The 13,569-nt window shown below is 36.3% G+C and overlaps 1 protein-coding gene across 1 annotated transcript in view; it reads left to right on the top strand.

Annotated features, from left to right (window-relative positions):
• Positions 1 to 13,569, top strand: part of ANO3 (anoctamin 3) — a 398,246-nt gene that overhangs the window by 199,801 nt on the left and 184,876 nt on the right. The window contains exons 3-4 of the mRNA XM_039218371.1: positions 12,138 to 12,332; positions 13,406 to 13,477. Of these exons, the coding sequence (XP_039074302.1) occupies positions 12,138 to 12,332; positions 13,406 to 13,477 (267 nt within the window). The remainder of the gene's footprint in view (positions 1 to 12,137; positions 12,333 to 13,405; positions 13,478 to 13,569) is intronic.

The following is a 13,569-nucleotide window of genomic DNA, read 5'->3' as shown; positions in this document are numbered from 1 at the left end:
TCTTAATACCTTTCCCATAGGTGCTTAAGAAGTTACCTCATTTATTTATTTTTTTTTAACCAGAGATAATCATTAGACTGTCTGCATGATGAATTTTTTTAAATCCTAAATAAGAATATTATCATGCAGTTTGGGAAAACTGTTTTTCTGAACATAGCTTAAATGCATTTCCCTGGAATTGTCTAATTTTTTCAATTTCAGTATAATTACTCTCTCGTATTTGTAGATAAGTCTTATTATTTCAACCTATATATATTACATATATAAATACCATAAATTTCAGTATGATTTAATATGCCAGAGAATCAGTTTAAGTTTTATTTAAAATATATTTAATACTAAACAAACTCCTTACTTTAGAAGGGGTGTTGTACCTTAACCCCAAAGCACTTATGTCGTTAACTGTATTTCTGTACTGTTTTCATTGATTTCGTCTTTGAGTTTTCATATTTTTTTTCAATATCAAACAAAGGGATTGGATTAATGGAGAGATTTATGCACATTGGATCATACCCAAGTCTATAAAAATATGCCTCTAAGTTTATAGCCTCCTTGCATTTATTGGCAGCTTCACAGTGATGCATTTAAGAAATAGAAAAGATGTTAAATAAAGTACAGATGAGAATAACTAGAATACAATTTGAACTGAATAAAGGCCTTGAGACTTATCTTAGAAACCGAATGACAAAATTAACTACTGAAAACCATAGAATACTACAATTTTGGAATTGGAATTGTCCAGAATTTGGAACTTAATCCAAATTCAAAATTGGAGTAATCCCATGATTTGGAATTAATTTTTCTTTTTAATAAAAAACATGCACTACTCTTCTCAGAATTGTCTGTGTTCTGGCCAATTTATTTGTTTTGATTTGTAGAAAATGCTTATGATTCAGAGGAGTGACTATTTTTTTCATCTGTCCTAAAACCACATCCCCACTTGAGCACACACACTTGTGGCCTTAGGTCTACCTAGTGTTTCTTTACAAGCTTCTGAATATTCCTAGATCTACACTAAGGCTGTTGTACCAATTGACTTATGGGGAAATGCCATATTGCAGGCCTGTTAGGAATTTCCAAGGACAGTATTCCCTTTTGAATTAGAGTCCCATCTTGTGCATTTACATAACAGAGTGTACTCAGAAAGCCTTGTCAAGCCCAACTGAAGATACTATGTTCAGTGTCACTGCTGTACCCTAAACTGAGTTAGGAACCTAGCCAGGTGTCAGTGCCATCTGTTTGCCCCACTGCTGCCTCTTTGACTGCAAAGGGTTTGTAATCCAAACCGTGAGTTAAGAAGAAAGTAACCTTCCCTGAAAATGCAAATCCCAATCAGAAATTGTGGTCGCAGATTTTGCTAAGAGACCCAAAACTGGCTGTCAGTGGGCTCCTGCCTTTTGAATCTGACTTTGCATTGTTCTCATTGCAAAATGCAGCACTTCTTTCTGCATCAGTCCATTTTTCTTTTTAAGGATTAGAAAATTCCAGACAAGGGGCACCTGGGTGGCTCAGAGTCTTGATTTCAGGTCAGGTCACAGTCCCAGGGTCATGGCATTGAGCCCTGCATCAGACTCCTCACTGAACATGGAGCCTGCTTGGGATTCTCTCTCTCTCTCTCTCTCTCTCTCTCTGTCTCTCTCTTTCTCTCTCTCTCTCTCTCTCTCAATCAAATAAAAAAAATGTAATAAAAGGAAACTTCTGGACCATTTCCTTTGTTCTTTGGTGTGTCACTTTGGAAAAAGACTTATCAAGGACTTATCAGTGATTTTTTTTTTTTTAAGAGCCTGTGAAATAAATCCAGGCACATTTTTTTCTTTTCCTTTATCTTTGAAATGGGCACTATATCTGTATAATATGAAAAATTTTGAAAACATTCTTTTCTATAATGTCAGTCTGTCAATTTACATTCTGTATTATAGTGACAAGTGCAGAACATTTATATGCAGACAGCTTTTAAAAGAAAATTAGGAGGCGATTAAACCCATTTGAAGTTTTTGACATTAGATTTTGACTGAAATAAATGGACTATTCTTTTTTTTTTTTTTTACTATTTTTAGCTTAGATATAATGTTTAAAGTGTTCAGCATTGATTTTGTATAGACTGGAAACATTTTTCTTATTAACTATGCCACTTTACATGACAAATGGTGTTGCTCTAAATACCTTAATGATACTCTTGATATATAAGGATCTATATATGATAAGATCATCCACACTTTAGTCCTCTTCTCTGCCCTAAATAAAATAACATTTATTAAAAGAGTTCTTTGTTGTCCCTTAGCCTTTATTTGAATGTTGGTATTTCTATCCAGTAAGTATGTTCCAATAATGCTGTGTAACTAGACAAAAAAAAAACGGGAATATAGGATTCCTGGGGGTTGTAAGTATTTCTTGTGCTAAGACAAAGACTTAGCTGAAACCCAGGGTAATTATTTTCAAGTCTTAAAATAGGTTCATGAGAATGGTATGCAGAGAGGACACAAGACACTTTTGTTTGTTTTCCTAACTAGGGCCTTGGCCTCAAAATTCTATGTAAAATTACTGACTCTGCTGAATGGGGCTCTGTTTTAAGACATAAAATAACAAATAGCAGACCTAGAGGCTTCCTAGGTGCTTCTCTTCTTGACCTATAGCTAATTAGAAACATTCTTTCAAAGTCTTGAAAAACACAAGGAAATCTTGAAGAAACATGAAAACATCCCTCAAGTGTAATCTCAACTGGTTAAATCATCATCCAAAAGATTACCTGCTTAAACTCTACTTATAGTGTTCTTGCTTCACTTTTATAAGCCCTGACACATGAAAGAGAGATAGGCAAGACCAAAAGAGGCTGGCCATGGCAGAGTTTATTATTATTTTTTGTTGGTGTACCTATTGGCTTTACTCTCAACAAAATGTCCATTTCTTAGGACCTTACCAGGACCCCTTAACCTTGGAAGTGGAGTATAAGAAGGGAGAAGCTTTGTGGTTGTCCTAGAGCCCATCAATAGTATTTCTTCTTGCACATATGAAAGGTGGTGCTACAGTGAAAGGAACTTAGCTTGCAAATCCCAGGGACTTGAGTTCAGTTCATAGGTTTGGCAATTATGGGGTGAATGTCTCTAATTAATTTTTGTTTTTTCACTCTTAAGTATGTATGATTAAAGCTTTCTTTCAGGATTATTTGAGAATTAAATATAACAACTATTACACAGGTGTGCAAGGCTGTTTCAAAACAAAATGAGGGGCACCTCGGTGGCTTAGTCGGTTAAGCGTCCGACTTTCGCTNTGGTCTCTTGAACCATAAAATATAGCTCTACCACTATAAAATCTCTAACTTCCCCTACATTCATTTCTCAGCAGTGGGTTTCCCCTGTTGGGAAGAAAAAGACTATCATTTAGTATTGGGGTGCCTGGGTGGCTTAGTCGGTAAGCGTCCGACTTTCTCTTAGGTCATGATCTCGCGGTTTGTGGGTCGAGCCCTGCATCGCGCTTTGTGCTGACTGCCAGCTCAGAGCCTGGAGTCTGTTTCAGAGTCTGTGACTCTCTCTCTCTCTCTGACCCTCCCCTGCTCACGCTGTCTCTCTCTCTCTCTCTCCTAGAAATAAATAAAACATTAAAAAATTAAAAAAAAAAACAAAATGAAAAAAATCCATCAATATAATTTGCCACACTAACATATTTGACAAGAAAACTACCTGATATATCAATAGGCATCGAAAAAATAATTAAACATCTGTCATGTTAACAGTGTCAGCAATCCAGGAATACAAAGAAACTTCCTCCATTTGATATAGGACATTTATTAAAAACTTAACATCAACAACATGCTTAATCATGAAAGACTGCCTTCCAAGATTAGGAATTAGGCGAGATTGTCTATTTTCACCATTCCTACACAGTATTGCATTGGAAGCCCTAGAGAATAAAATGAGGATACAAGAGGAAAAGATTTCAATTAGAAAGTAAGAAGTTGTATTACCCTTATTTGCAGACAACATGCTTATCTATGTAGAGAATTCCAAGGAATCTACCAAAATTCTCTTGAAACCATTAAGCAAGTTTCCAAGTTCACAAAATACAGTATTAATAAACAAAAATCATTGCATTTCTATACATAAGCAATGCACAATTGAAAACTAGAAAATTGAAATTGAAAAGAAATTTATGGGGCGCCTGGGTGACTCAGTCGGTTAAGTGTCCGACTTTAGCTCAGGCCGTGATCTCACGGTTTGTGGGTTCGAGCCCCAGGTTGGGTTCTGTGCTGACAGCTAGCTCAGAGCCTGGAGCCTGTCTTCGGATTCTGTGTCTCCCACTCTCTCTCTGACTCTCCCCTGCTCATGCTGTCTCTATCTCTCTCTCAAAATAAATAAAACATTAAAAATTTTTTTAAAAAGAATATTTACCTTTTTTAATAGCTCCAACAAAATGACATAGTTAGCTATAAATCTAATAAAATGTGTGCAGTATTTGTATGGAGAAAACTACAAAAATATGGTGAAATAAAAAAAAAAAAACCTCACGCAATGATCCCAATGGGTTCATGGATTGGAAACTTGATACAGTTAAGATGTTAATTGTCTCCAAAGTGATATATAGATTTAATTCAATCTCAATTGTAATAACAATTATAAATAAACCAATTATAGATAAGCTGATTCTAAAGTGTATAAGGTAAGGTAAAGTAACTCAAATAGTCAAAGCAATTAAAAAAAAATAGAGGACTAGCACTGCCTGTTTTTAAGAGACACTATAAAGTTAGAGTTGTCAGGACAACCTGGTATAGGTGAAAGGATAGACACATAATGAACAGAACAGAATACAAAGCCCAGAAAATAACCTACACAAGCAGAGACAACTCATCTTTGACAAAGGTGCAAAGACAACTGAATGAGGAGTGCAATATTTTTAAGAAATAGTTGACCGTAAGGGACCACCTGGGTGCCTCAGTTCATTACGCACCAGATTATTAGTTCTGGTTCATATCATCATCTCATAGTTCATGAGTTTGAGCCCTGTAGGACATTACTTATCTTTGATATTTTAAAATGGACTTTTTAAAAAACCATAATACTAACAGCAAAAATGTTCTCATCCTAAATTTCTTGAAAAATATCCCAAATCAATACTTTTTTTTCTGTTTTCTAGTAGAAGCTCATTTTTCCCATTCTTAAGCTTTTGAAATAAGCTTCCAATGCTAAAATATCAAACTATGTTCAAAAGGAGATATGGAAGTTGCCAGCCTTTGGCACAGTATGGTGAAACCCATAACTAAAAACAACAGTAGCAGGTGGCAAGAAGTGGGAAGGTCTGTGTTTACAAATGTTCATGGCTGCCTGAAAATATAGAACAGGTTGTCCCCTGGTGCAGTGTTGGTTAGACGAATCATGCTTCTGTTTGGGTTCAGAGTCCACACATCAGTTGCTTCTGGTTGAGTTAACTCGTTTTCCCAATAACACTGTGCGGTTGCAACATACTGAATTAGATTCAAAATGCCATCATAGACCAGTGAGATGTAATGGGAGTCTTCAGACCCTTCCCACTTCAAGAATAGGGTGTAGTCCAGGTTTCCTTGCTGGGTCCATGCACTTGGGCAAAATCCAGATGCCATCTTTGAGCTCTTCAGAGTGGAACAGCTCGTCCTGCAATAGTGTAAACAATAGAACTTTGCAGCTTGTCAGAAGTACTATAAAACTTCAAAATTTATATTTCACAAAATGCAAATCCTAATGCAAATCCAAAAATTTGTTTTCATATGGATTTGCCTTCCACGAAGCAGGCAAGAATGATCAGGAGTTCTGTCTTACCTCTACACACACACAAAATGATGGCAGAATTCTCGGCTAAAGATTTATCTTGTACTCCTGTTTCTATATCTTTTTATTTTTCCACCTGTACATTCTAAAGAAATCCCTTTGCATCTTAACACATTTCACAAATGCCTGCAATCTCTTACTCTCAGCTTCAATTCCTGCCAAAATCTGGTTTGAGTACTAAAAGGGAAGCAAGGAAATGAATGGCCACTGAGGACAGAGGAGTAGGATTTAGAATAGCTCAAATCATGTGTGGATCATTGTTTTTGTAAAGATAATGTTCATATTTACGACACTACCATACAAATATTTAATTTAAAGAAAAATCTCATTTATATTCCAAAAAGTATTATAGGTAATAGGTTGTATGAGCATGAAAGATTCAGAACACTGTTTCCATGGAGAGTAAATGCCTCTTGATTTCCCCTTGAGATTTTATTTATTTATTTACTTATTTATATATTTATTTAAATTTAAATAGTTAACATACAGTGTGATATTGGTTACAGGAGTAGAATTCAGTGATTTTCAGTTACATACAGCACCCAGTGCCCATCACCCACCTATTCCCCATCCACCTCCCTCCAATTCTCAGTTTGTTCTCTATCATTAAGAGACCCTTGTGGTTTGTTTACCAATCTTGTCTTTTTCCTCCTTCCCATATGTTCATGTTTTGTTTCTTTTTTTTTTTTTTTTAAATATTTTTATTTATTTCTAGGAGAGAGAGAGAGACAGCGTGAACAGGGGAGGGTCAGAGAGAGAGGGAGTCACAGACTGAAACAGGCTCCAGGCTCTGAGCTGGCAGTCAGCACATAGCCCGACGCGGGGCTCGAACCCACGAACCGCGAGATCATGACCTAAGCGAAAGTCGGACGCTTAACCGACTAAGCCACCCAGGCGCCCCATTCATGTTTTGTTTCTTAAATTCTACAAATGAGTGAAATCTTACAGTATTTGTCTTTCTCTAATTGACTTATTTTACTTAGCATAATACATTCTAGCTCCATCCATGTCATGGCAAATGGCAAGATTTCACTCTTTTTGATGGCTGAGTCATATTCCATTGTGTGTATATGTGTGCATGTGTGTCCATTTATCAGTTGGTGGACATTTGGGTTCTCTCTATAGTTTGGCTGTTGTTGATAATGTTGCTATAAACATTGGGGTGCATGTACCCCTTGAATCTGTATTTCAATCTCCGTGGAGGCAAGGAGTTTTATCTCTTTGTTCACTGCTATATCCCCATTGTCTAGAAAGGATATCTAGAATCTATTAGAGTAAATACTTCTCAAATGAAGATATTAATTAGTAAACTCATTAATTACTAGAGCCTTATTTGAGTCTTATTTTTGTAAATATTTATTTGCATACTATATATGTAGACCCAATGCCACATGCTGACACTATGGCTGTGAACAAGACAAATGTGGTCCCTGCCCTCATGGAACTTACCAAACAATTAGAGAGACTATATGTTAAATAATAATGCAATAAATAAATGCAAACATGAATTTTATTAAAGCAAAATATATATTTTTAAGAATCCATACAGCAAAGAAAATGAACTTATTTGAGGTGGGCTGTGTGACTTGGAAATTAGAAATAAAACAGACAGAGATAAAATGAGACCTCTCATTTCAACCTTTGGGACTTTGAAAATGTATTTTACTGCTTTAAACCCCCTTCATAACTTAGTGCCTTTCTTACAGTATTCTAATCTTGCATTAGACTTATTAGAGACCTTTTCTTATTCACGCTAATACCTAATATATATTAATATATATTAATTGAATGAGATAATACCTAATATATATTAATTGAATGAGATAAATTTTGATTTCGCTAATAACTCTTGTTTAAAGGCTGAGTATGTATAGTTCACTTTTATCTCGTGCATAGAGTCTTGCACTTAGCCAGTTAGTCAAAAGTAAAAAAATGTCAATAGTTGCCTTTTCAGTGTTTACTTGAAAACATCTTAGAATACTTACAACTTATGACCAAAAAGTAAAAAATAAAACAGCCTTATAATTTCATACTCTAATGATAAAAGTATGTAATGCTGCTTTCTATCCTCAAAAGTTGTGCTGAAAGCTCCCCTGAGTTCTACATTTTTGTGTGTGAAGTGGATAATCTTTATTTATCCCTCTAGATCCATCCTGTACCATTTTCTACCTTGTCCTGTTTCCCAGGGAGCAGATATCTATGGACTACAAACAAACCAGAGTTTGCGCTACATCTGACTACTATTTAGATTTGACCAGTTGAGAGCATCAGCAGCAGGTTAGAAATTGACAAAGGAGAGGTTGGGGTATTTTGTGCCCTGGCTGGCTGCATGCCCTTCTGTGATACTACAGTGGCTACATTCTGCTATATCATCATATAAGTTCTGCAGGATTTCCTCTCCTCCAGATATAATTATTTCTAGGTTTTTATGTTGCCTCTCTCTCCCTGCTCTGCAGCCCCAAAGGTAATAAAGGTTTCTGCCCCTTGTTGTAGGAAACTTCATCAACATGTATTGGTTTTTCTTAGACCTGCTCACACCTTTGTAAATAATCCTTTTATTAAACTTGCTTCACTTACTCTGAGTTAGCCATCCTGTTCTACTAGGATCCTGCTACAAGAGACATACTTTTTCTTATTCAAAGTGAGAGTAAAACTGAAAAATGAATGAAGAGCTAACTATTGTGAGAGAAGTTTCTGGGTAAGCAAAGAAACTGCATGTTTCATTGCGAAGAGTAGAAGCCTTGAAGTCGGGTGGACCCGGCTTGTTCCAGGCTCCAACTCTTCCTACATGTGGGACTAGAGACCAGTTACTTAAATCCGTTGTGTCTCAGGATTGTCCCACGTAAAATGGGGATGAAAAGTCTCAACAGGACTAGTGGGAGAATTACTGATACCGTGCAGGGTGCTTGCTCCTGGCACGTCGTAGGCACTCAGTAAATGGTGCTTTTATCACCAGCAATAACTTCCGCCAACAAGAGCACATTCAAACAACAAATCAGAAATGTTTCTTTAAAAACAACAGTGGGGTGCCTGGGTGGCTCAGTAGGTTAAGCTTCCGACTTCGACTTCGGCTCCAGTCATGATCTCAACAGTTCATGAGTTCGAGCCCCATGTGGTCCTGATCTCATGGCTCATGAGTTTGAGGCCCACATCTGGCTGTGTGCTGACAGCTCAGAACCTGGAGTCTGATTCGCATTCTGTGTCTGCCTCTCCCCCACTCACACTGTCTCTCTCTCTCTCTCTCTCTGTCTCAAAAATAAACATAAAAAATTTTATTTTATTTTATTTTATTTTTTTTTTAATTTTTTTAATGTTTTATTTATTTCTAGGAGAGAGAGAGAGAGAGACAGTGTGAGCAGGGGAGGGTCAGAGAGAGAGGGAGTCACAGACTGAAACAGGCTCCAGGCTCTGAGCTGGCAGTCAGCACAGAGCCCGACGCGGGGCTCGAACCCATGATCCGCGAGATCATGACCTAAGCGAAAGTCGGATGCTTAACCGACTAAGCCACCCAGGCACCCCATAAACATAAAAAATTTTAAAGACAACAGAGCCACAGTGATTTTGACAAGGAAGAGAAGGAGAAAGTTCTGTGTACATTTCTACGTTTTTTTCACCAATGCTTATTATTTAAATAAATGTGCTTTCCTACAATCTACTATTGTAGGAAATCTACAGTACAAATCTACGATACAAATCTACTTTCCTATACTATTATAGGAGAGTGGTTTATATTTTATAGGACCAAATGGCATCCTGAGACAATGCCCATTTATGGGCCATCAATTCTAAAATATTTCTGAAGAAGATGTAAAGTTTTGCTAAAGCACTTAATTCATTGTGAGATTAGAACAAGAGTCAGACAACTACATTTGTTATTTTTTTTAAATCTCTCTCTTATAGACATAATGTAAAACCCATTAAGTCATAATATCATTTTATTTGAATACAAATGTTCCAAAATTCTTCTAACCATTTGCTTGGTAGAGTTTTCAGAGTTCATTCTATTAAAAAACAAATATATTTCTTCACATGAGTCTTAGAATGAGTTAGTTTTCTTGAAGAGAAATCTTACCAACAGATTTATCTTTAGAAAATGTATATTTTACACTAAGAAAATCAATGATTTTTTTCTTTATTTCCCAATTGTCTCTTTGAAGTTTTCTAAGAATCTGTTGGTTTTTTTTTTTTTTTTTCAATTAAAAAACTCTGTATCAACTCAAGGCCCATTGAATTAAATGGTATTTGAATAGCAACTTTTCCTCCTTTGGTGTTAGATGTTTTATGAGAATGCATTTTTAGAAGATATCTTATTTGCAATTACATCTTCTGGACATTTGGATATTCACAAGTAAAATGTTATTTCAGGAGATTCCTATAAATATGTCAGCATTTATGAAGTGCTTTTAAAACATTTGGAAGTAGCTAATTGTTGCTTTAGAAAAATCTGTTCTAAATATAGAAAATGACACATTGGCTGCTGTTGACACATTTATCCTTGAACTCAGGAGCTGCACAGGCTTACCCAAATTGACATGTTGCTGCAGTCTCTTCTCTGGTTATTAGCTTTAAGGGTTAGTTATCAAATATTATTCAAGGGTAACAGGTAAAGCCACACAAGGAAAGAAATGAAACTTTGGGACAAAGAAGAAAAATGTTCTGAATGCTGTGGGGGTAGCTGATGTTAATCACTCCGTGCAAAGAACAGATACTGTTATGCCAAGCAGAATGTGACAGTATTGAATGTGGAACTTTGAAAAGAAACATTCTTTAGAATGTTAGGATATCAGACTTTCAGCTTAGACTATATTGGTTTCCAGCAAAGATGATGTGTATAATAACTTTGGAAACACTCAGTAGTTCAGGAAATGAGAAAGCACTGCACTGAAGACCCATAGGAAGGGAGATGCAGAGCTGTACGTGGGACGGACATTTGTTTCATTTGTTTCATCTTCAACATCATTTCCTCTGTTTTCCTTAAGTGTTGCATTTGACAAATATTTTCAGCGCTTAACGTTTTATATGGGGAGCTTTCTACTTTATATGCATCATCCTTTGAAGAAAATGTGTTGAACCCAAGAATTATAAATGAAGATGGAGAAGTAGGAGTAGGAATACACCAAAAAGAAGCCCCTCAGATTACCTTCATAGACAAGACTTCACTGGCGTTACCACCTGGGATAATTACTGAAAATGTACCTTTCCTGTGTCTTCAATCCTTGCCCATACCTACTATGACCCAGATTTTACTTGGTCTCAAAATTGAATTTAAGATGAGTAACATTCATTAATTGAACATTCTATGTACTAATGCATTTGCATTATCCTTTTCACTTTTCAATCACTACTTTGGGAATTTACACTAACACAGAGATTCAGCAGATGGGCAGGTGAATCTGGAGGTTGGTAAAAACAGATGTGCCTATAAGCTATGTTCTTTATGCATTTTAACCTCTACTGGAATGAACTTGGGCAAATAATCTTTACATTTCAATGTTGTGAATTTGGGGCTGAATAGATGGTGTTCAGGAGTTTTGAACTAATTTGTAGATGCACCTTGATGTGGTAGTTTTTGCTTGGAATATGAATGCCTTTCCCCTTATTTATCTGTGTGACAAAAGTAATATTGCTTTTCCTTTCTAAGTTTCAATTCCCCTTCACTAAAAGATATAACAATACCCGGGGGTGCGTGGGTGGCTCAGTCAGTTAGGCATCTGACTTCATCTCTCCACTCAGGCCTTGAGCTCATGGTTTGTGAATTCAAGCCCTGCTTTGGGCTTTGCACTGGTGGTGGGGAGCCTGCTTGGGATTCTGTTTCTCCCTCTCTCTGCCCCTCCCTCTCTCACTCTCTCTTTCTCTCTATCAAAATAAATAAATAAATAAACTTAAAAAAGAAATAACAATTCCTCCTCTGTAAGATTGTTGAAAAATCAAATGTAGTGTATATATGTTTAAGGGAAATTAGAGTATAAAAAGAAGGGCTCAGTTTAGTAAATAGTAATTTGAATGTGTGTGTATTAGGTTTTAATTACTTGCTACTTGGAGATTTAAATGGTTACCTTTATCCATTTAAATGGTTAGGTTTGTTTATTTGTTTGTTTGTTTTACAGAAGTTTTTAAAAGTATAAAAGGTCAACTGAAAGCTGTTTATTTCTCAGGACTGTTTGACAAAATTCTCACCTTCCCTGACAAAATAAAAAACAAAATGAACTCAATTAGTTCTAGTCCTTATGTGGTGCTTTTCAAGAATACTTTCCTGAAATAGCCATCACAAGAATTAAAATGTATTTGTTGACTTTTGCTGATTATTTCTCACTTCTAAACCTCGCCATTTTGAATTTGCAGGTATGAATATAAGCAAGAGTGAGATAACAAAAGAAACTTCATTAAAACCATCTCGGAGGTCACTGCCTTGCCTTGTTCAGAGCTATGCCTACTCAAAGAGTTTGAGCCAATCTACCTCACTCTTCCAGTCAACGGAGAGTGAATCTCAGGCTCCCACTTCTGTGACCTTAATCTCCTCTGACAGAGCTGAGCAAGGTGAGCTGCTATCTTGTTCTTTTGTTGAACTTGCAGAGTCAGCGTTTTCAAGCCATTCCTTCCTTCCTTCATCCACTTTACTAGTATTTATTAGAGCTCTTAGCAGGAAGGCTAGCATAGGAAGACCAGTATACCAGTCAATGGAAGGCCAGTTCTTGGCCAGATATGTTTTCACTTCTTATTTGCCTTGAAAGTAGCCAACGTTCTGGGAACCTGGACCTAATACTTTCTGTTTGTGGGAACATACAGACCAGCTAGACCAGACTAGCTCGTTCTCATTTCTGGTGAGAATTTATAACCAGTAACTGAGTAGAATATGTCAGCAGTAATCAAATCAGTTTCCTAAAAAGAAAGACCAAAAATTTTAAATAATATTGACAATAAAGCAATGAAGATTTGGCTTTGGTCAAAATATAACCAACCCCCCTGTTATTCAGTGGATTAGGTATGTTTTTATTTTCCCATCCCATCTTTTTGTCTTATGAGAGTGCATTCCTTTATGATTCCTTGAGGTTGTTTCTTCCTCTGGATAACTTTGAAAATACCAGGATTCTCGGGGCACCTGGGTGGCTTGGTTGGTCAAGCGTCCAAATTTGGCTCAGGTCATGATCTCACTGTTCATGGGTTCGAGCCGCATGTCAGGCTCTGTGGTGACAGTTTGCGGAGACTGGAGCCTGCCTCAGATTCTGTGTGTGTCTCTCTCTCTGTCCTTCCCCCACTCATACTCTCTCTCTCTCTCCCAAAATAAATAAAACATTAAAAAATTTAAAAAAAAGAAAATACTAAGATTCTATTTTCAATAATATTGTGAAATCATTACCAATTATCAGCAGCTTACATCCATGCCCAATAACTACTTTTCTAGGAGCTAATTATTCAAGAAAATAAAAGGCTTTAAAATATAATAGAGATACATCTTGCTCTTACTGAGTGAAAATTTAATTAACCAATTTCAACTCATTAACTTAAAAATGTTTATATTTGGCTATCATTTGGGTATCAGCCACCATGGTCATTTTTTATATATTAATGTTTCTTTTTCCCAAAACTATGAATGGCTTTTTTTTTTCCAGTTAATGCTGAGGAGGATAAAAAAGACTCTGTGCTCAAATGCTCTTTCGCTGACCTTAGTGACTTTTGCTTGGGTAAGTTGATTTCTAGTACTTCCTACTCCTTTACCCCCTCTTCAAACATAAGCTGCCTTCTTCAAATCTATAACATTTTTTTTAAGAAAAAA

This window comes from Hyaena hyaena, unplaced genomic scaffold, assembly GCF_003009895.1.
Source record: "Hyaena hyaena isolate Hyena2069 unplaced genomic scaffold, ASM300989v1 scaffold_753, whole genome shotgun sequence".
Taxonomy (NCBI): Eukaryota; Metazoa; Chordata; class Mammalia; order Carnivora; family Hyaenidae; genus Hyaena; species Hyaena hyaena.
The sequence above is the reverse complement of the archived record's forward strand: the minus strand, read 5'-3'. Positions and strand labels throughout refer to the sequence as shown.